We start from the raw sequence: 21,900 nt of genomic DNA, 5'->3' as shown, positions 1-21,900 counted from the left end.
CCTAATGGTCCAAAACCCTGCAGCTTAAAATAGGGAGGGAAAGATCAAGAGAATGTGGTTTAGTGGTTATAGACTAGTCAAGATTCATGGGTTCTATTCTTGGCTTTGCCGTTAAGTTGGTGTATGAGCTTTGTCAAGTAACTTAACCTCTCTGTGCCTTAGAATATGTCTTCACTGTTGAGTTAACTAAGGTTATCAGGACCTGGGGTTTACCTAGTTGGGGCATGAGTAGTCACTCAAGAAAGCCCTGCTCATGTTACTGTGTCTCACTGGTGCTGCGCTCCCGCATCTGTGTTACTAGGACTTCTGGGGGCCATATCCCCTGGTTCTTTGTGATGCATTAAGTTGAGCTGCTCTGTGGTTCTTTCCCAGTGAATTCTGGGAGAACCTGTCTGTCCTTCAAGCTCTCAGTGGGAACTGTAAGAAGGCATTAGTGAACTATGGGCCCTTGAGTGATTTTGCCTATGTCCTCACTGCAAAGAGGTTGGGTTACCAGCCCAAGTGAAAGCAGCACCCGAGATTTAGCCTATACCCCAGGACAGGCCAGCTACGCAGGGTTGAAAACACCATTAAACTCAGGTGAAGACATACTTACTCTTCCAATTTCAGCTGGGTGGAGAAAGGCAATTCCATTTCTTAGGGAATTTGGATATTTCAAAATTGCTTTTGTTCCAATTATTCATAATAAAAAAAATTGAAATTCTCCTAAAAAAAACTGGGGCAGTCTGCCTGGTAAACTGCCCTGGAGCTGTAAAGCCCAGGAAAGTCCTGTGTTTTCTAGCAGTCCCTCACATGGGCTGCCCAGGAGCAAGTCAGGTGAGTTGGCAGGAATTCAGGCCTGGGTTCCAAGGGGTTCTCTCTGAAATGGTTCAATTTTGACAAATTGCCAAATTTTGAAGAAAAATGTTTAATCGAAATTTTTCTGAGCAGCTCCAATAGTGATACACATCTCCTGGGAGTGCAGCATGAGTTAATTCATTATATTTCTCTAGAGCTGAATTCTGTTGATGGAAGACTCTAGACTAGGGATATATTACACTATTACTATACTGTTACACTACAGTGTTCTGAACCATTACAATGGAATATCTCAGTTCGTTTTTTCCCCCAATATAAAGGAATGTTCTCAACTAGGAATAGGGCAAAAGATAATTTACTTCTGGGTGTTGTGTCAACATCGCTAGCCTACTAAAATGTTCAGCTCTCAGTTTTGTAATGAAAATAGCCTGCACAGCTGCATAAAGTGAAATGTAGGGTCATTTGCTTCAGGTCATGTAGTGGAAGGGGTTGCTACGTTCTGAAAGCAACTGGTATGGGTTCCTGTTTGGACCCTGAATTTACCCATTTTAGTCAGCAACACCTAGATACCACTGATTGGCAGTTTATAGATTCTTATATCAATTTTAAGCCCAGAAGGGACTTCTATGGTAACCTTATCAAATCTCCTGTGTAACACAGGCCACAGCAATCCACCTAGTAATTTCTACAGTGAAGAGAATTATTTGTCACTGCTACGCAAGTGAACACTATCAAACCCAACAATACTTAGCTGAACTACAGCATATCTTTTAGAAAAAACTGTGATCTTGATTTAACAATGTGAAGTGGTAATGGATTTCCTACTTCCTTTGGTAAAATGATTAACAGAATAAATATGCTTATACATAAAATCAGATCCTTGCAACATTTTGGCTTAGGCCATTTTAAAAATATGCCAACAGAGTGAGTGAGTGAGTGAGTGAGTGAGTGTTATATAGCCCAGAGAAAAGTTCTAGAGAAAAGTACTATTCATATACCACCTAATGCATGCATTTCCCATGCGGAAAACTGAGATGAATATTCAGATACATGTGAATTTTCCACAGTTTTCACAAAAATTCAGAGGGAAAATACCCCAAAAAAACAACCCAACTTTCTTTTGAGGACAACATCTGTTCCTTTCTAACTTCATGTTTCCTAGACTTATGAGCTACTTTCTTTTTTCAACTTTTAGACTTTTATTTTTAACTTTCATTTTGTGTAACTTACTTAACATACTGTCATACTTGAAAACATGTGGAAAAGAAAAACAATGGGTTTGATTCTTGGGATCTCTCATATATACCCATTAAGAGAATTTAAGATAATCACAATATGAAACTGATATCTGTTTTGGAGTCTCAAAATGTTAGTTCTTTTCTGATAAGATAAATTCCATTGCAGAAGAACTCTCAAAAAAAAATTAAAGATGGCTAGACAGGAGATTTTCTTTAAATGTATGTCTAGTTTAATATTTATATTGTGTGATGAAGCACAGTGTCAGTAATGATTCATCATAACAGCTATAGCCTATTTTTCCGAGGGTAGAAAATCTGAAGCATGTTCAGCAGTTTGACTGTCCAGTAGCAAATACTGTCCTTCTGAGCCCTTGGAATGTCAGAGTAACAGAAAGAGCAACATTGCACTAACCAACTAAAGATGTACACATATGGTATGAAGTATGCAGATTGCTATCTCAAAGACTATGGCTATTAAGCAGCAGTGTGCAGTGCTCCAACAGCATTGGACTAGAACCACAAGCAAGACACCAATATGACCCGATTGGTTTATAAACCATAATAAAATTGAATCAAATGTAAAGGTCACTGACCACATTAGGTTATAAACAATGGATCAGGCAGACAGGAACATGTTGACTTAAAGCAATGATTTAATTGACTAAAAATTAAATGGAGCCCAGCTTCTTTGCACAAGTTAATAAAGAGAACATGTTGTCTATTATTTCACACTCCTGGACTATTATACATAGATCAAAAAAAAGTATGCAACTTCATATCTCAACCTCTGGTGTCCCACTGCTTCCTGCAGCTCCCATTGGCCAGAAACGGCAAACCAATGGCCTCTGCGAGCCGCGGGGGGCCATGCCTACAGACAGTCAACATCAGCAAAATGTCTCGCCACCTGCAATCAGATTACCCTGATGGGTCACAGGTTGCCCACCACTGTCCCTCATTAAGGATGCAAGTCCTTATTGTTATTGATTGGAATGTTTTATTCAAGATATAAGAAAAGGAATCTTTTAGATTTGACTCTGTTGGCATTTAATCCTGAAATGCAGTGGTGCATTGTGGGTAGTAATGAGGTCCTTTTGGCCTAAAATACAGATATATCAGCTTTTTTATTAAAATAAAAAAAAATGAGGACCGCAACCTGCAAATAAAAACAGTCACTGATCTCCAATGTATGCATCACTGCAGTCAAACAGAATTATCTGTAATCATCAAGGCTTGTAGGGGAAAATAAACACAAATTGTCAATTGCCAAATGAAGACTTAAAATACAAAAGGAAGTAAAATTTGCCAAATATTGGGCTCCAACCATGATTTCAGTGTATTGTTAGTTTTTAATCACAGTCCTGCATAAAAGACCCAGTCAGGACTGGGACCCCATTGTCAGGGCTGGCTCCAAGTTTTTGCCGGCCCAAGCAAAAAAATTTTCCTGTGCCCCGTTGGTCCCACCCCAACTCTGCCCCATTCCAATCCCTTCCCCAAATCTCCGACCCACCTCCTCCCCCAGGCGCGCCACATTTCCCCTTCTATTCCTCCCTCCCTCCAGAGGTGGATCAGCGGCATGCTTGGGGGAGGAGGTGGAGGTGCGCTGGGGGGGAGCGGTTCCTCTGCCCCCCCCCAGGGTTACTTCCTGCAGCACTCCCCAGGCCCCCCCACTGCCGCAGCTCACCTCTTGCTCCCCTGAGTGCACCACCGCTGCTCTGCTTTTTCCCCCTCCCTCCCAGGCTTGCCGCAAAACAGCTGATTTGCACGACAAGCCTACGAGGGAGGGGGGAGAAGCGGAGCGGAAATGTGCTCAGGGGAGCAGGCGGCAGTGGAGCAGAAGTGAGCTGGGGGGGGAAAGAGGTTCCTATGTTCCCCCCAAGGGTTTTTGCGCCCCAAGCAAAAAAAAAAAAAAAGGGAGACTGAGTGCTGCCCCTTGGAAAGTGCCGACCCAAGCACATGCTTGGAGAGCTGTTGCCCAGAGCTGGCCCTGCCCATCGTGCTTGATGCTGTTCAAACTCAAGAGTAAAGAAACTCCTGGATCCACAGAGTTTGTGTCTGAAACAAGATGCCAACACAATAGGAAGGAAAAGGAGCAGGAGTACAAAAGAAGCAATAAGAAGAGGAACAAGCCTTTGCATAGGTCAGCTCCTCACAGGTCAGAGGGATCAAATGGTTTTTTGTTAGTTTTGAATCAAGATGTACACTGGGGCTGACTGAAAAATGTCCATGTAAACTGTTTTTTGACAGAAAATACATTTTTGATTAAACAAAAATCCAAAAACTAATTTCTGGTTTTCAGTTTTGCAGCAAAAAGTCAACGTTTTCCAAAAACAACTTTTTTTGTTTTTGTCAAAAAGTTTTCTTCAGGAAATTTTTTTTTCCAATCAGCTCTCATTTAAACAACAAATAAGATAAATATTAGGCAGCCCCTACTGGCCCCCTACTTAAAGTTAAATTTTAATAGCAATGAATTATTTAAAACCTTCCAACTACTGTTTTTGTTAACAGTAGGTTGATACCTCCTGCTTCTCCGCTATACTCTACTCCTTGCACTAGCAAACATGTACACTTCAAAGATTAGGATTCTAGTTAATTTCACTATACAGCTGTCAGCACGCAACCAAACAGGCAGGGTAGAAGAGGGGAGAGAAAAGGGTGACAGCTCCAGAAGTGAGAAAAGAAAAGGAGATAACTGGGATATGAGAGAGAGAAAGAGAGATTATCGTGACGGAGTAAGAAGATAATACAGATTCAAGTAGAGACAATATAGAAAGTCCAAAGGAAAATGGTTTTTTTGTACAAATCTTGTAGGCTTTTCTCCCCTCTTTTATCTCTCCAGATCTCTGTCCTTTTGGGATAAACAAATTATATATTAATTAGGCTTTATTTTGAAAATATTGCCTTGCTTTCAGACTAATACTAGTTATGACAAGTGGCATCGTTACACGTAGGTTTTCAAGTTCTTTGTCTTAGAGAACATGAGCAGCTTTTGACTCTTGGGAAGACTTGCTGTGTTAGTTTTGAGTTAAAAGTAAGGTTTTGTGCAGAAGCAGTTTTGGGAGAGAAGGAATTGTGCCAGCAATGGGAGAGCATGTTTTCTGCCTTGGGCTGTAATCAGAGACAATTATGGGGGCAGAGATGATGATTCATGCTGGGCTAAGACGCCTGGAAGATGGGATTGCCCAAAGTTTACACTTAGGTCATAGTAAGATAGCAACAATGTTTTATCCTCCACTGACATGGGTTAGATCTCTGATACTAGCTATCTCTTGACAAGGGGTGACTTCATGTCAGAATGAGGGTCAACGAGATATTTAACCAGATTCTTACGTTTTTCAACCCAAACTTCAGGAGAGAGCAGTGAAATGAAAAGCCCCCCTACCGCCCCACTATGTATATCTTACCTTCCCCTCAAATCTGGCTGTGCCTCCCAGCAGCACCCGGATATTCCTAGGAGGAAGAATGAATGCTGGTGCTTCTGTTGGGACAGAGAGGCTGAGAGATGAGTGCTCCAGCGTCATAGAGGTTTTGGAAATACTAGTCGATGATACCAGTTTCACATCCCCCATGGTTAGAGCTTTGAAAAGAAAGAAAAACAAGAAGTAAAATGTTGACTTGTTACTATTATTTATATAACAGTAGCAACTAGGGGCCACTAAGATCAGGACTTGGTTGTGTCATATGCACACATAGTAATAGACAATCTCTGCCCCCAAAGGGTCTTCAGCCTTAAGTGACAAGTATTATTTCCATCTTACAGATGGGAAACTGAGGCTCTAAAAGTTTAAGCGAGTTGCCTAAGATCACACAGTAAATCAGTGAGAGCCTTGAACTTCACGCAAATCTCCCAAGTCCAAGGCCACAAGCACACCCTTCTCAGCTGTGCTTTAACTGTAATAATGCACTTAAAGTTGTTTTTAACAATATGATTCCTTGGTTTTCCTGGCGCAGAATACACTGACAATCAATAGGCTGTAAAAGCAGAGCCAATGTTGAACAAATACATGTGACATAAAGAGAGTTCTATTTCCAATAGACATAAGTTACAGATGTGACTATTGAAAATCTGATTTTTCATACCATGCTTTCAAGATCTTAAGAAATATCTGCAAATCTCCCTCCAAAGAAACACATTGCAGATACCCAAGGGATACTTATTTTGCAAACATTCCAAACCTCCAATTTCCAACTGGAAAAGTAAAGGCTTTCTACATGCATGAGGAAAAGCAAGATCAATGCTAGAGAGGGTAACTACACCAGATTGCAATTGAAATGGCATTTTTAAGAGTCCCATTATGGATAATCATCCCATCAGAGACAGATCATCGTGGAACGTCTATGTACATCACACTGCTGATGTATCACAGCACCACCTGGATGTTCCAACAAATATCAAGGCCCCATTATTTTGAACACTGTATGCCGCCACAGGAAAACACAGCCCCTGCCCCAAAACACTTACGAAATAGACAGACAAGATGGACAAAGGACAGGAAGGGGAAAATGACTAAGGTCACACTGCAGATCAGTGGCAGAGTCATGAACAGAACTCAGGTCTTGTAAGTCCCAGTTCAGTGCCCCATCCATTAATACATGCTATCTCCATTTCTGATATCAGTTATAACAGATATAAATACATAACTAGGCAGTAAAGGTTTAACTTAAATAGGCAGGAACTGTGCAAATTTAGAGCTGCATTGTTCAGATGCAGAGGGCATGCCATCTCAAAAGGTGCTACGGAAAAAAACAAACCACCCAGGGATTTCCCACAACCCTGGAGGAAGTGGGGAAGGGCCAACATTACAGCTTCATTTCTCCCATGTCAGGCATGCTATGGGGAGCAGTATGCACCCTCTCAGGTTGAATGCTTCCCCAACACATTAGGGAGCCTTCCAAAGCTCCCCATGGGAAGGTGCAGCACAAGACCCTGTTCCGTTGCATGTCTAAGTGGCCAAGTGTTACAAGGACATCAGCATGAAAGCTGGTCAATTTAAAACAAAAGTGTCACTGCAGGCTCTGCGTCTACCCTTGCCAATTTTTGTGGTTTTAGAATTACGTTTTCCTCTTTTATTTAACATGGACGCTATACAAAATGCTGTTCAATGCACTAACTAAGCCTGGTGAGGAAAAAAAGAAAATATATTTCTCTCTAGACACTTTCAGCTACCCCACATTAAGAGTTACTCACAATGATGATAGGTAAAAAATAATCCAGACAGAAGAGAGATTTGGACGATGCCTGTCTCCACTTAATATGGTTTTCCTGTCCAGTGCAGACAGGAATTAACTGTACTATAAACAGTTTTGCGATAGCTTTAAGATGGGGGTGGAAAAGAGGAAGAATCTAGAGTATAATTTGCCAAGACTATTTGCAACCCAGTATACACTCTTTAGGGAAAACATGTTGATACCCATTACCTTTAGCAAGAACAGAATTTAAACCTTGCTCTAATACAAATACAGATAGGGGGTCTGTAGCCATAGTCGTTTTTACCCTACTACCCAAACATATCCATAAAGCTCCTACTCCTTGTCCACTCTCATCCCCAGATGAGACAGCGTCCCAGCATTGTGAAGCAAGGAGAGATTGACATTCATTGGGTCATGCTCTGAAACCTGGGGAGGTGGGGGTGAGAGTAAGGGAAGGATTCTCAAACTGAGGGTTGGGACCCCTCAAGGGGTCCCAAGGTTATTATATCGGGGGTCACAAGCTGTCAGCCTCCACCACAAACCCCTCTTTGCCACCCGCATTTATAATAGTGTTAAATACATAAAGTGTTTTTTATTTATAAGGAGGGGGTCGCCCTCAGAGGCTTGCTATGTGAAAGGGGTCACTAGTACAAAAGTTTGAGAACTACTGGTGTAGGGGGAGAGGGATGATGCTAGGGACAATCAGGATTCCAAAACTTTACAACTATTTGCTGGAAAAAGCTTCTAGAAGTTTTTGTTAAGTAAATGTATCCTGCAAAAGCAAAAACCTAAAACAAGTTTGACAGGTTTGCTCCCTATAATGATTAATGGGGAAGCTGTGTCATTGACCAGTACCTATGTGTTTGTCAACCAACTGTCCCAGGAATTTACAAGAAATAATTTGGAGAAAATTATCTCTGCAACCTCAATTTTTAATTGTATTGAAATCATCAATACAAAGTAAATCATTAAATTCATGCTATATTATTAGCATGCTGATATTAGATGACTGTTGATTAGACAGAGCAAGGAACAAACAAGCACTGTGGACTATTTTTAACCAAAGCAAACCAAAAAGAATAGGACCCCTCCCCTGCCCCCCATTCATGTTCACAAAAGTTAACTGGCCCTTGAAGTAGATTCTCCCAGAACTCAAGGGGACTTCACATTTGTTTGGGACCTCTGCTAAGAATGAAGCAGAACAATCCCATCCATAGTATCCCTCCACTATCCACTGTACCACTCCCTAAAAATCCCTAACCTCCTTCTAAATAAAAGGATTAAGAATGGTATTTTCAAAAGCACTTAAGGGAGTTGGAACACAACTGTCACTGTCTTTTAATAGGCTTTGTGCTCCTAAATCGTTTCAGTGTTTCTGAAAATCCCATCCTAGAGAACTACATTTTATAGAGCACAGTTGTTATGCAAGGTGCTGTACAAAGGGAAAAGCCCCTGCCCTAGAGAACTAAACATCTAAAGTTGTCAAAAACAAACTAAGAGCAGGGCCAGTAAAACCATTTAGGCAAACTAGGCAGCCACCTAGGGCGCCTAGTGGATGGGGGCTCCTAAAAGCACGCTCAGGCGAGGAGGTGGAGTGGAGGTGAGCTGGGACGAGCAGGGAGGGCCGCCCACAGTAATGGGGGGGGCGGCACAGGGGAACCGCCCCCCGCCCCAGATCACCTCCACTCTTACTCCTCCACTGAGCACTGAGCCCCTGCTTTAAGTCTCCTCCAATCGGCGCCACAAGCCTGGGAGGAGAGGAGAATCAGAGCAGCGCCAGCATGCTCAGCAGAGGAGGCGGAGCCAAGGTGAGCTGGGGTGGGCTCCCTAGGCGAGGTTAGCTGCCACGGGAGGTGTTTGTCTCCCTGGGCGGGGTTAGCTGCTGCGGGGGGGCAGGGTTAGCTGGGGGGAGGAGTGGTGCAAGCTGAAAGTTTCACCTAGGGCGTGAAACTTCCTTGCACCAGCCCTGACTAAGAGATGTGTAAGATTGATACCTGCACTGTTAATTCCAGAGAGTCTTTATACATAGGCAGAGATTGGGGAGGCATGCAGGAGCATTGCCCCCAAACTGTATTCCTGGCCCAGCGTGGGCAGTAGGAGGCTCATGCTGGTCAAGGAGCACCCTTTCTACACTGAGGCTGCAGCCACCGTGGTCATTTTGCCGGGGAAGGGGACATGGTTTGCAGAGAAAAGGGGATGGAAGAAGGCAGCTGTGGGAGCTTTTATTGCGGTGCTCCAGAGCCTGCCAGCGTCAGAGTCATTCTCTCTCACACACACACAGCAGTGATGTGCACTGGATCTGCCAGCCGCAGCCCAGTCCCCTCAGTGCATGGTGGGAGGAGAGGACAGCTCAGACTCCACAGGCTCCCTCCTCCAGCTGGGTGCTCCTGCTCCCCCACATCTCCAAGTGCCACTTGGGGTGCAGCCAGGCAAATTCCTTGGTGGGGGGGGCTCCAAAGGTCCATGAAACTTCCCCAGGCATGTGACCATCGGGGAAGTACAATGACCACTATGGCCACATGAAGAAGACCCTCCCCCCAAAATCACTGCCTCTCAGATTAGGGAAAAGGAGGTATTAATAATGGGCAACCCTCACCCTAAGTGCAAGTGCCTCCCCACTAAGGGTGTTTCACTGGTTTTCTCCTCTTGTGAATTCTGGGTAGAGTTTAATCTAAATTTATATACATGTAGCAAACCAAAGTGAGGTTGTTTTTTTTTCCCCAGTAGCAGTCTGATCACCTCTGTGAACATTATGTTTCTTCTTGCAGTAAGAACTGCATTACCTGGGCTCTAAAGTTTGGGAGGAACCAACATGCAATGAAAGAAAGACAAACGTATAGGCGGAGCATGCACGCAACCAGCTGAAGCATAGCTGGAGTTTGGGGAGAAAAAGAAAAAAGAATCATATCAAAGTGACATTCCAGCAAGAGTTGCAGGTAAAAGGCAGTGATCGAACATTGAATTTTCTGTTACATGCTTCCTGTCTCAAGTAGCACACCACACCACGCAGCATGACGGTTTTATACAATACACAACCAACAATCCTGGATCACAAAAGGATCAAATAACTTTTAAGTCAGAGTTGAACATCGTAGTTCAACTTACTCCTGGTCATTCATGGTATATGTGTGTGAGAAGCACCTCAGATTTTATTCTGTGTCTCATTATTATTTATATTTGTACTACAGTAGCATTTAGAGGCTCACTGAGATTGGAGCCCTAGTCTGTGGGGCACTGTACAAAGCCTCACCAAATCAAAGTCCTTGCTCAAAAGGACAATCTAAACAAACAAGATAGATAAAGTACATATTATTACACCCACCTCAGAGATGTGGAATTGAGGGTGGTTGACTGACACATCCAAGGTCACCCAGGAAGCTTGGGGTAGCTGGGAATTGAGCCCAGCTTTACCGCGTCCCAGTCCACAGGCTTGTTGCTGATCCTATCTTTTGCCTCATGGGAAAGGCCCGCTAGGTATGCACAAAGAACAATCTTTTCACTGAGGCAAGGTGGGTGAGGTAATATCTTTTACTGGATCAGCTTCTGTTGGTGACAGACAAGCTTTTGAGCTACACAGAGCTTGTCTTCTTCAGGTCTGTGGAAGATACTTTCCCAGACCTAAAGAAGAGCTCTGTATAAACTCACAAGCTTGTCTCAAAACCGTTGAACTATCCTGTTTCGACATTTTCCAAATGAAAAGGTTTTTTGGGTCTCTAAATGAAAGTTATAGTAAAAGAAAAGAAAAAAAGGGTCAAAATCTAAACAGATTTTTGAAAAGATCAAAATTAAGCATTTCAATTGATCCAATCTGAAATTATTTTTTTTCCAGATTTTTGGTTTACTTTTTTTTTTGAGGGGAGGGAGAAGAGGTGGGGAGGGAAAAGAGGTAGGAGCGGGGCTGATTTGGGATAGGAAAATTGTTTCCCACCCAGTTCTAAGGTACAGTACTGTTGAAAGTCCTATCCTTATTATTATATATAATATCTTATTAAAACAAACATTCATTTAAATACTTCAATAATAGCCTAAATATTTGGGAGCCTTCACAAACCCACAATATACTTGGGCCATTAGGCGTCTGGCCCAGCTGCTCACACTGTTTCTACAGCACTGGAAATTACTGTTGTCAGAATATAAACCGAATGCATAGAGGCCTGTCTATTTCTATATTAAGACAATGATTCTATAGCTCTAAAACTAGGGAGCTGTGACTCATAGTTACATGAAAATGCTCAGTTCTGTTTAGTGGTATCTGGTAAACATGTAAATAACTACATTAAAACAAAAACAAAGGGTGATTAAATAACATAAGCCATATTTGTGATCTCAAATAAACTGTAATTTAAGTACCACTGATAATAGGTAAATTCAAAAGTCAGAGCTATACTTACTAAGACCTCTACTCCCCCAAATACAGAAGTTAAACTCTGCCTATGTTTGTATAGGTCTATTCAGAATTATTTGTTGGCGTGCAAGCTAAATTAAAAGGATTATAGAGTGAAATATGAAAGCAAGGGTCAGTGGCTAATGCTGGAAGAATGGACTGAAGAAATGAGTCTTGAGAGAGATAGGAAGGAGGCAGCACATGCAATCACACTATCTAGGATAAACATTGAAAAGGCCGTAAGTCCTCATGCTTACAAGCTACAATGCTTCAGAACTCAGCAGTTGTGGTTCGGAAGAAATGTCCCTCAAGCTACCAGTTAGGTTCATTGCCTGCATATGTTAGGTGAAGGGAGTTAAACCAAAATCTCCCTTGATTTTGGCAATTATAAAAGATACCAGACAGCACAGATGATTGATACGTTCTGGTTTGGCTGTTCTTATGTTTGTATATACATATGTGAAAATATTATAAAAGAAAACCATGCGACTTCTCATGCTGCAATATCTCAGACTTACATATAAAGAAGAATAAAGATATTTCTGCTTTAATGATGGTATAAGATTAACTACACTGCAACTTCAGCCCTCATTTATACCAGAATAAATCCTGGAGTAAATCCTGTGATTGCAATGCACTTACTCAGAATATGCACTAATTCAAATAAGAGCAAAATATGGATCTATACGTTCAATATAAGCAATTCTTTAACACACATAATTAAGTATCCACTTTATGAATGAAACAACTACTGCACCAATTTTACAAGGGGAAACCTGCCTGTGTCCAGTTCCTAGCAATGTAACTAGTTCCAAATCCATGAAGGAACATTCCAAAAGCAACGCAGAGATGTAGAGCTTCTTAACAAGGATGGAGGAACCCTTAATAGATCAAGTAGGAAATGTGAAGGTGTTCGATCTGGCTATATATCTTGCAGGTTTTGACCACTATTATTCCACACTAATAAGATTAGCCACAACTGGTATCTAATGAGTGGGAGTTTAGCTTTTACATGAAACTGGATGATTTTCCAAGTTGTGAGTAAGCAACTAAACTTGAGGCTGCAATAAAAAAACTCAAAGGCTTGTCCAAGAAAACAGATTATACTTAAGGGCCAGATTCTACCACCCTTACTCAGAGAGAAGGTCCTTAATCCCTGAGTAGTCAATGGGACTATTATTGGACTAAGGTTGTGCTCATCCTGCGTAAATTAGCGGGATAGGGTATTCTGTCACAACACACTGAAGAGCAAGTTTTAATCCTGCTATCTTTTGGTGAAGTGGTTTTCTTGCAGAAAACTGGTTCTTTGACACTAACTTTTCTTTCCTGAGAAGGATACAAAAACAGACAAGATACTAAGTTTTCAGTAGAGAACCTGTGGACTTTTTGGAAGGGTCCACTGTTTGGACAAAGATTAAGATCTATTATTAAAATGAATGTCTTCTACATCAAAGGAGTTGGGGGCAGAAAAAAAACTAATAGGCCAAATACATCCCTAGTGCAACTCTACTGAAGAAAGTGGAGTTACACCTGCATGAATTTGGCCCATGAGGTCTAGTCCATTCACTCATCACACCAGTATTCATAATGTTGTATTCTCCACTGCTCTGTCCTGTCTAAAATGAGAGTTCTGCTGAGCAGGTTTGCAAAAGCAGACTTTTTGTTGTAACCTAAGGGCCCAATCTTGCAAGGTGCCAAGTTCTGTGTCAGGCCCGAAGTGCAAGACAAGATGGTCTACAGAAAAAAAGAAAAGAAAAAAAGAAAGCAGTCATCACTAGCATAATTTTAAAGTCATATACCTTGTCTGAATAGCGAAAGAATTTTTTTTTTAAATTTGCTTCACATTAATGAAATACATACAGGTCTAAATTCTACTCTGTCTCACATTTGGAATTCCAGAGCAACACCCAGGATTACAATGGAATTTCACCAGATTTACTCAATTGTAAATGAATGGAGAATCTGGTTAACAGAATTGTTGGAATTGCTGTATTCTACAATTTTTCTACAAAGTATAAAGAAAATACTTGACAAATTGTAAGGAAAACACACTACAATATTGTGCCATCCATAACTAGACTGCTTTGTGGGAATCAGCATACAATATTCAGTTAGGTGCTACTTCTGTATTTGTTATTCCTCATTTGTTATTCCTCATTTCATTTTCTTGATTGGACCAAATTCTCTGTTTTATGTTGTTCATCTACTTTTTCCTTCCCATAATCCTCTTTCCTAGTCTTCTTTTTTGAATCTCTCTTTTCTCCAGATGATCTTCTCAACATACACCCACATCTCTCACTGATTTCCAACTCCCTGGAGCACTTCTGAAAGATCCAGCCTAAAATCCACCTTTACCCAACAGTTAAACACAAGTAATTAGCAAAGTTGATCAACCAATTAGGCCCCTAATCAGCTGGAAAGCGTATTGAGCATCAACATAGGCCAATAACACACGAGGCTATTTTTATAGCACGTGTGTTAGTTGTTAAACTGACCGTATGAGCAAAGCCCCAGTCCTGAAGATATTAGTCTATTTGCCAACACAGCTATATACAAGTGCAAAATCTGACCCTAAATATCAACCTCACAATGGGCAGAAAGTTTGCGTAATCAAAAATTATATCAGAAAAACAATGTTTAAAAAAATGGATCCAATTCTTCTCTAACATACACCAGTATATATCCAAAAAGTAGAGCTGGGTGAATAACTGATGTTTTTGGTTCATTGGTAGTTCTGAAAAAGTAGGGGGGAAAAATGGTTCAGGTCAAACTGAAAATGAATTTTGGGGGGAATTCTCTGTTAACAGAAAGTTGAAAAAAAATCATTTTGGGGACATGAAACTCAGGTGGTGGTTGCACCCTTACACCCTGAGATGTGGGAGACCCGGTTTCAAATCCCTCCTCTGGAGCAAATATTTCAACTTGGGTCTCCCCCTTCCCATACAAATGCCCTAATCACCAGGCTATATAATATTCTGGGTTGAGTCTTGCTCTCTCTTCTTGAAACGGTTCCACTTTGTGTAAATAAATATTCATTTGAGCAGGACTTGAACTTGAGTCTCCTACATTCCAGGTGAGTGGCCTAATCACCAGCAAGAGCCCCCCAGCCCTCTGTCCCCACAGACCCTCCAACGATTACTCATGTATTTTATAGTATTCAAATATTTTGAGTGGCCCATGGGACTACTTTATGTGAACAAAATACTTCAGAAGCAATTGTTTCCACATGGACATAACATACTGCTGTGTGCAAAACATAAGGTGAAATGAATGAAAACCACTCTGTACATAGATGATGATCCTCAGATGAAAGGCTCTGAAGGGAACTGATCAAAATCCATAAGGGTATCTTACCACTGATTTCAATGACCTTTAGATCAGACCCTAGGAGGGTTTTTAAGATATTAAAAAAACAGAACAAAAAAGCACAACAATCATTCCTACCCTCTCGGTTGCAGATTTAGTGTATCTTGGTGCAGTGCCAAATACAATCAACAGGTTAATGCTTTGGTTTTAGTGTGAACCACTGAATAAAGTAAAAGCTATTTTTCTGTTTTAGCACACATCTGGTTTAATAATAAAAAGTGAATTGAAGTTTTTCTAAATGCAGCGTTTAAAGGGGCTAAGATTGTGTTTCCCAAAGACTAAGAACTTGTAAATGAGTACAAGCAATTTTTTAGCAACATAAGCCACTAATCACTCACATTTAGTGGTTTGACTTTAGTGAGCTCTGCATTTTAAAGCCTTTTCTAGTGACCAATTATGAAATCTTTTTGCCTAGCAAATACTTAAATGATATAGTTCCCCAAAAAATAATTTCACACTGAAAGTGTTCTTGGATTGCTCAGAAAATAGCATTTCCATGAAGCTTTTACACAAACGCAATCAGAGACCAAATCAACTTGCCCAGTATTAGAATTTGGCAGGCAGAATAAGTCTGAACAAATGCAGTCGAGATCCTTGAATGCTAGGATATGATTTTATTTATCCTTTTATTTAAGCAACTTTATAGAATAGCAGATTATCCCCAAAATCTCTTTCTTAAAAGTATGGCAAGCTTGCTACTAAATAGGATTCCAGGAATTCTAGATTGATTGTGACCATTTCATTTCACCTGGCTTTCACAGCTAGATTACAGTCTTAAAAAGAAAATATGCTGAAACAAAAAGTGCAGTATGTATTAGAGAATACAACATAAATCAGCATAGAAACTTTGGTGTGTAGTGTAATGATTCAGCTAGACAGCAATTCTATTCTAGATTTTTTATTCTTAATCTTTTCTAAAAAAGCACACAAATCCTTACAAATTCACACAGTGTGCACTGTAATCTCTTTAAATACCAAAGTGGATGAATGTGTTTCAAGCATTTTCTTCTGGGAACAAATCTCTGTCACTCAATATTCTGTTTAGAAAAATAAACCGAGAAAAGCAAATGCTAAGAAATCCACCTAGTAGTCTCTCTCTTCTATATATTGTATATAAGTAAATACTTACCAACAGCTTCCTACATAGCCATTTAATTACACTAATTTCCTTTTCCCAAATCCGTCCTTTGAGTCAGGAGTGAAATGAGAGAGGGAGGGTGTGCATATGAGAGAGAGAGAGAGGAGAAATCAGAGTCTGCAAATTGACTTCATTCACTGATGTTGCAACTCCAGACTTAGGCACCACATTTTACTGAGTCCAGCCATTCTGTTATTTTAACCTGGGTGCCCTCAGAAACCTTTGAACCACTACCACTGCTGAAATCTACATAGAATTTTTATCGAGTCCCTTAAGGAGTGGAGTGAGAGGATTAGTCCAGTGGTTAGAACATTTGCCTGTGACCTAGTTCAATTCCCTGCTTTAGGAACGACTGCCTGTGTCTCACCTTAGGTAAGCTTCTTTCTATGCCTCAGTTCCCCAACTGTAAAATGGGGAGGATACTTCCCTACCACACAGGGCTGTAACAAGGATAACTACATTAAAGACTGTAAGGCGCTCAGATGCTATGCGGGGGGGGGGGGGGGGAAGAAGGGACGTGTAAGTACCATACACCGAGCGAAAGGGACACAGATGGCCATAAATTCACAATAAGCTACTTCTTGTTTAAAAAAAATAAAATAAAAAACAAAACCACGTTAAAAAAAACCTGAAGGTATTTTGTAAAAAGTGTGTCTATCTTCCAAAATACATCCTCTAAATTCATTCTCTACCTTCACTGAATTCAGTGGAGTGTCACTAGAGTTAAATTTGGCCCATTATGTTTAATAATTCAGTATTTTAGAGTGCCTTTCCATTTGCAAGGGCTGGCTATGCAGGCTGTATGGATCCCTTACCCAACAAAACCAATTTTAGCACACCTTTTTCTTTCAGATCCTAGCTTTATCCTGAAGGCTAAGATGCACCGACAACTTTTCCTTTGCACACACAATTCTGCAAACGTACACACAACATTGCAGAAGCAAGTACTTACACCCATATGGCTTCTGATGGTCTAGTCCTACGCAACCTCCAATGGCATAAAGGCGGGCATAAGTGACTCCTTTACTCAGACTACTAGTAGCAACACCAGGGGAAGTTGAATCCATACAGTCACTACCTTCTCCTCATGAGAAGGTGGGTAGAGGAGGTAGTAACAGGACGGAACCTTGGTTCATGCCTCCAATACCCTGGAGGAGTTCCTGTGCCAGAACACTGGGAGATACATGCTGTTTTGGGTAGGGGTCCAGTACTATTTCCTTCCAACCTGGAGCAACAGGGAGCCTGGGAGGCAGATTGGAAGTCTGAGTTAGACTTACTTTTTACAGCAGCACAATTACACATGGCTGCCTACAAAGAGCAGATTGTAAAGTGGCAATTTCGCCCACGACGAGCTGTTTGCACACAAAAAATACCCATCTGTGCAGGTAAGTGTAAATACTTTACAGGTATAATTTAGGAACCCAAATTAGGCAAAGTCAGGAAGAAAAAGCCCGATCCAACAATCCAGACTCTGGAGGATCAGATTTCCAAGATGTCTTCAACCTGACCTCCAAGGGTCCGATCCTTTTCCCAGTGAAGTTCTATAGCACTGTCATTCATTCCAGGCGGGAACAAAATGAGATGCCAAATTTGAACGCCCAAGCCTTTGATTCAAAGATTTTGTAAATTTAATTTTTGGGCAACACTGTGTGTGCAAAACCCTGGATGTGCTCCCACAAACTGTACTTGCCTATCTGCCCAAACAAATGTGCAAATACAGTTTGTGTCCTCCTCACACAAATGAGTGTGCAGAAACTCAATGCAGATTACAAGATGGGCCCCCAATGCTTTTCTAAAAGGACTACATTTTCCCAGAATCCAGTGAATTGTCCCCTTGGATTCTACAGTTAACAAGCATCCCATGGTCTGTCATGTCAGTGAGAACTCTGGTTGTGTATAGGAGAGAGAGCAGAGTGACACTATAAACTGCTTGGTTTCTCATTTTAAGAGAATACCACTGCAGCCTCTAAGTGTAATTAAAAAGCAACAATGTTCTACTAAGTGCCATCACTCACTGAAACGCTGCCACTTCAAAGAAGATATCTAGGAAGCAGCAAGAAGTTGTGTGTCAAATACCAGGCACATTAGGTGGCAGTAATTAGGAACCTTTTGAGAGTGAAAAATTGCTCCCTTCCTCTTCTGGACAGATAAACATCCATCCTTTCCTCTCCCAAATCCCTTCTTAGCACACCTCTTCCGTGCAGCGTCCCTCTGCTAATCAGATGTATGTTGATTCCTGCCTCTGTGACACACTTCCTATGTAACCTTTGGCAAGTCACTTCAACTCTGTGAGCATCTATAACAGGGGACGGCAACCTTTGGCACACAGCTCGCCAGGGTAAGCACCCTGGTGGTCCAGGTTGGTTTGTTCACCTGCTGCATCAGCAGGTTCGGGCGATCATGGCTTCCACTGTCTGCAGTTCACTGCTCCAGGCCAATGAGGGCTGCGAGAAGTGGTGCGGGACGAGGGATGTGCTGGTCGCCGCTTCCTGCTGCCCCCATTGGCCTGGAGCAGCAAGTGGGAGCCACAATCAGCTGAACCTGTCAACACAGCAGGTAAACAGACCGGCCCAGCCCGCCACGGTGCTTACCCTGGCGAGCCACGTGCCAAACAGTTGCCAATCCCTGATCTATAAAATGGGGATGTCTATTTACCCACTTCCCAAGCACGTTGTGAGACTTAATTTCATTATTTTCTGTTAAGTGTTCCAAATCCAGGGCTGACTGCTACAGAAATGTCTCTAAATAAAAGATAACCTAGCTCTAGGAGGCAAAGCACACTTCATAAATTAACAAATGTTTAACTCTTAGGTAGAGCTGTTCACCCACAGAACTTATAGTGTTCTACAAAAAGTAGATAAGCATCATTATCCTCATTGTATGCGCTTGGGAAGGAAGGCACAGAGACGTGAAGTGTGTTCCCCATCTTCACACAACAGGTCAGTGGCAGCACTGGAAATCTAACCCTCTATTCAATAAAACTTGCATCTTTATCCCATTTGAATCAACACAAGCTTTTACCTAGATCAGAGGTAGGCAAACTACAGCCCGCAGGCCACATCTGGCCCATGAGACCGTCCTGCCTGGCCTCTGAGCTCCTGGCCGGGGAGGCTAGCCTCCATCCCATCCCCTGCTGTCCTCCCCATCCCCCACATAGCCATGCCACCATGTGGGCAGCGCTCTGGGCGGCAGAGCTGCGTACTCCTGCCGAGCAGAGCAGCAATGTGTCTGGTTCTGGCCAGCATGGCAGCCAGACACGCTGCTCTGCATGCTCTGCTCAGCCTGGTTAGTAGTAAGTGGGCCGGAAGGGGTTGTATAAAGGCCTGGGGGCCTCAGGGGACAGGGAGTGGTTGAATGGGGGGGAGGTTTGGGGGGCCGTCAGGAGATGGGGAACGGGGGGGGGGTTGGATAGGTGTGAAATCCCAGGGGGCCTGTCAGGGGGCAGGGGTGTGGATGGGGTCAGGGCAGTCAGGAGACTGGGAGCAGGGGGGTTGGAGTCCCAGGGGCAGTTAGGGGTGGGGGTCCCGGGAGGGGCAGTTAGGGGACAAGGAGCGGGGGGGGAGAGGTTTGATGGGTCGGGAGTTCTGAGGGGGGCACTCAGGGGGCAGGAAGTGGGAGGGGGTCGATAGGGGGCAGGGGGCAGGCTCTTTGGGGAGGCACAGCCTTCCCCACCTGGCCCTCCATCCAGTTTTGCAACCCCAATGTGGCCCTTATGCCAAAAAAGTTTGCTCACCCCTGATCTAGATACATTAACAACTCTCTGTTCTGCCACCACATGGCTGCATGAGAAATTTCACTGACAATGTGCAGCAGCAGGAGTCTAGATGATGCAAACTAAATCTACATTCAGTTTTGAGACAGGTTTATTAGAATACAGATTGACCGTCATGGGAGACATTAATGGGCAATTTACTTAAAGCACTGTTTTAATGAGTTAATAAGTACATACGCCTTATAATAAAGGCAAAGAAAGTCACTCCTGTGGACAGATCCTTCCATTTGTCCCTCTCAACATTAAACAACTATTGAGGACATGTATTTTTCATAGGTATTTTCAGTTGCAACCGCTATCAGTCACGGCCTGCAACCTCCCCCAACTTGTTAATGATGTTACTTTTTTAGGACACTCTTAAGCCTCACTCCTACAAAGATTTATGCAACTTTACATGAGGTGAGTAGCCCTGGTGACTTCATTGGGACTACTGACAGTTTGTAATTTAAGCATGGGCATAAGACTCTACAGGATTGAGGCTCTAATTATTTATTGCTAGAGGGTTTCAGAGGAAGGGAAAGGCAGAGGAAGGGAAAAGCATACAAAATAAACACACATACAGGGAGATATGTATATATATTATTTAACTGCTATATACAAACCATTCTGTATAATATAACTTTTCATAATTGAAAAAATAATAATTTTGAAAAAAAATGCAAGTTTAAAAGTATGCATCTTACAAAAAGGCTGAAATATATTTTAAAAGAATGCAGAAACTTCTGAAGATTCAGAACATCCTTGGATGTTTAATCTGAAACATCAGATTAGGAAGCAGTAAATCCAGTTTCTTCGCAGCTGTTATTTTAGAAGAAAAATGAGCAAGTGAATGTGAAGTGTACTGGGCAGGTTCTTATGTGGTATCCGTACCTAAGAGTTATTTTATAGCAGCAAATTGAAGCCAGAGGGAAACCCAGCTGGCAAACAGAATACAAGGTGGGGCTTTTCTTTAAGATTCCAACATACTTTTCTGTAGGACTGTAGTGGGATTCAAACTCGATCACAAGCATGTGTTATGGTTCTAGTTCATAAACAATATATAGAAAAAAGAAGAGGGTTCTATTGAAAGGTTTTCAGTGTACTAAACGACAGGACACCCCTATTGACACATTATAGAAATCTCTTCACAGGTCTGTATGATTTCCAAAACTCAAGCCAAACATCTCAATCTGTGGAAATCTTTGGAATTACAACATGGATCTGGGTCTCAATTTCGCCACTGACAGTTAACTCTATAATCAGCCAAACTTCAGGCCCAAATCTCTAATAATTTCTTTCCCAGTCCTTATATAGGGACTGAATGATTCTTGTAACACAAAGCCAGCATTTCTTAGGGTGACTGATATGTTCTCCCATTCTTCAGACTTTTCATTTTCACCAATAATCCTTTGCATTTAATTAGCACCTTATATCTGAAGGCTTCCTATGCTTTACAAACACAAATAGGACATTTGGATGCAGGAGGCTGCTTGCAGTTGAATTTCTTACAGAAACATGCAAGAGCCACAAAAATCAGAGATGGGGCCAGACTTCCTCAAAATCTAGGTGACTCTGAGGTGTGGTCCAAGTCCATCTCTAATATACAGAGGAGTACACCACACTCTGCTAACTAATCGCTGCAACTAGGGAAACAAATTTCCCAGTGCTGTCCAGATGGTACAATGATGAACATGACATAGAAACCCTGGAGGACACTACTGATAGTACCCAGAATGTTTGCTTTGCTCATCTCCTGTCCATATGCCCTCAGCCAGTTCACAACCGATCAAACCTGTAGTTGCAAATCTCAGGTGCATGTGGAAGTCAGGAACCTTGTTGAAACATTTAGAGGCCCATGGTTCAGGATTCTACAGTGGCTTCCGCTGCCAAGAGCCCCACTTACAGCCTTGTAGTGTATGTAGGGCTAGGATAAGTCAATACAAGCAGATAACAGCATGAAACAAGTCTCCCACGCACAAGCTCAGATTTGCAGCCAAGGTCCTGGCTTCAAGCCTTAAGAGCTCACCTAACCTAAGTC

At 42.0% G+C, this 21,900-nt stretch overlaps 1 protein-coding gene across 1 annotated transcript in view; it reads right to left on the bottom strand.

Annotated features, from left to right (window-relative positions):
• The window catches only part of MYLK (myosin light chain kinase), a 344,254-nt gene that overhangs the window by 234,671 nt on the left and 87,683 nt on the right, over positions 1-21,900 (bottom strand). Inside the window, exon 2 of the mRNA XM_050916915.1 lies at positions 5,438-5,610. Within this exon, the coding sequence (XP_050772872.1) occupies positions 5,438-5,602 (165 nt within the window). The 5' untranslated portion in view covers positions 5,603-5,610. The remainder of the gene's footprint in view (positions 1-5,437; positions 5,611-21,900) is intronic.

This window comes from Gopherus flavomarginatus, chromosome 10, assembly GCF_025201925.1.
Source record: "Gopherus flavomarginatus isolate rGopFla2 chromosome 10, rGopFla2.mat.asm, whole genome shotgun sequence".
In the NCBI taxonomy this organism is placed as follows: Eukaryota; Metazoa; Chordata; order Testudines; family Testudinidae; genus Gopherus; species Gopherus flavomarginatus.
This window is presented reverse-complemented; position numbering and strand designations above follow the sequence as displayed.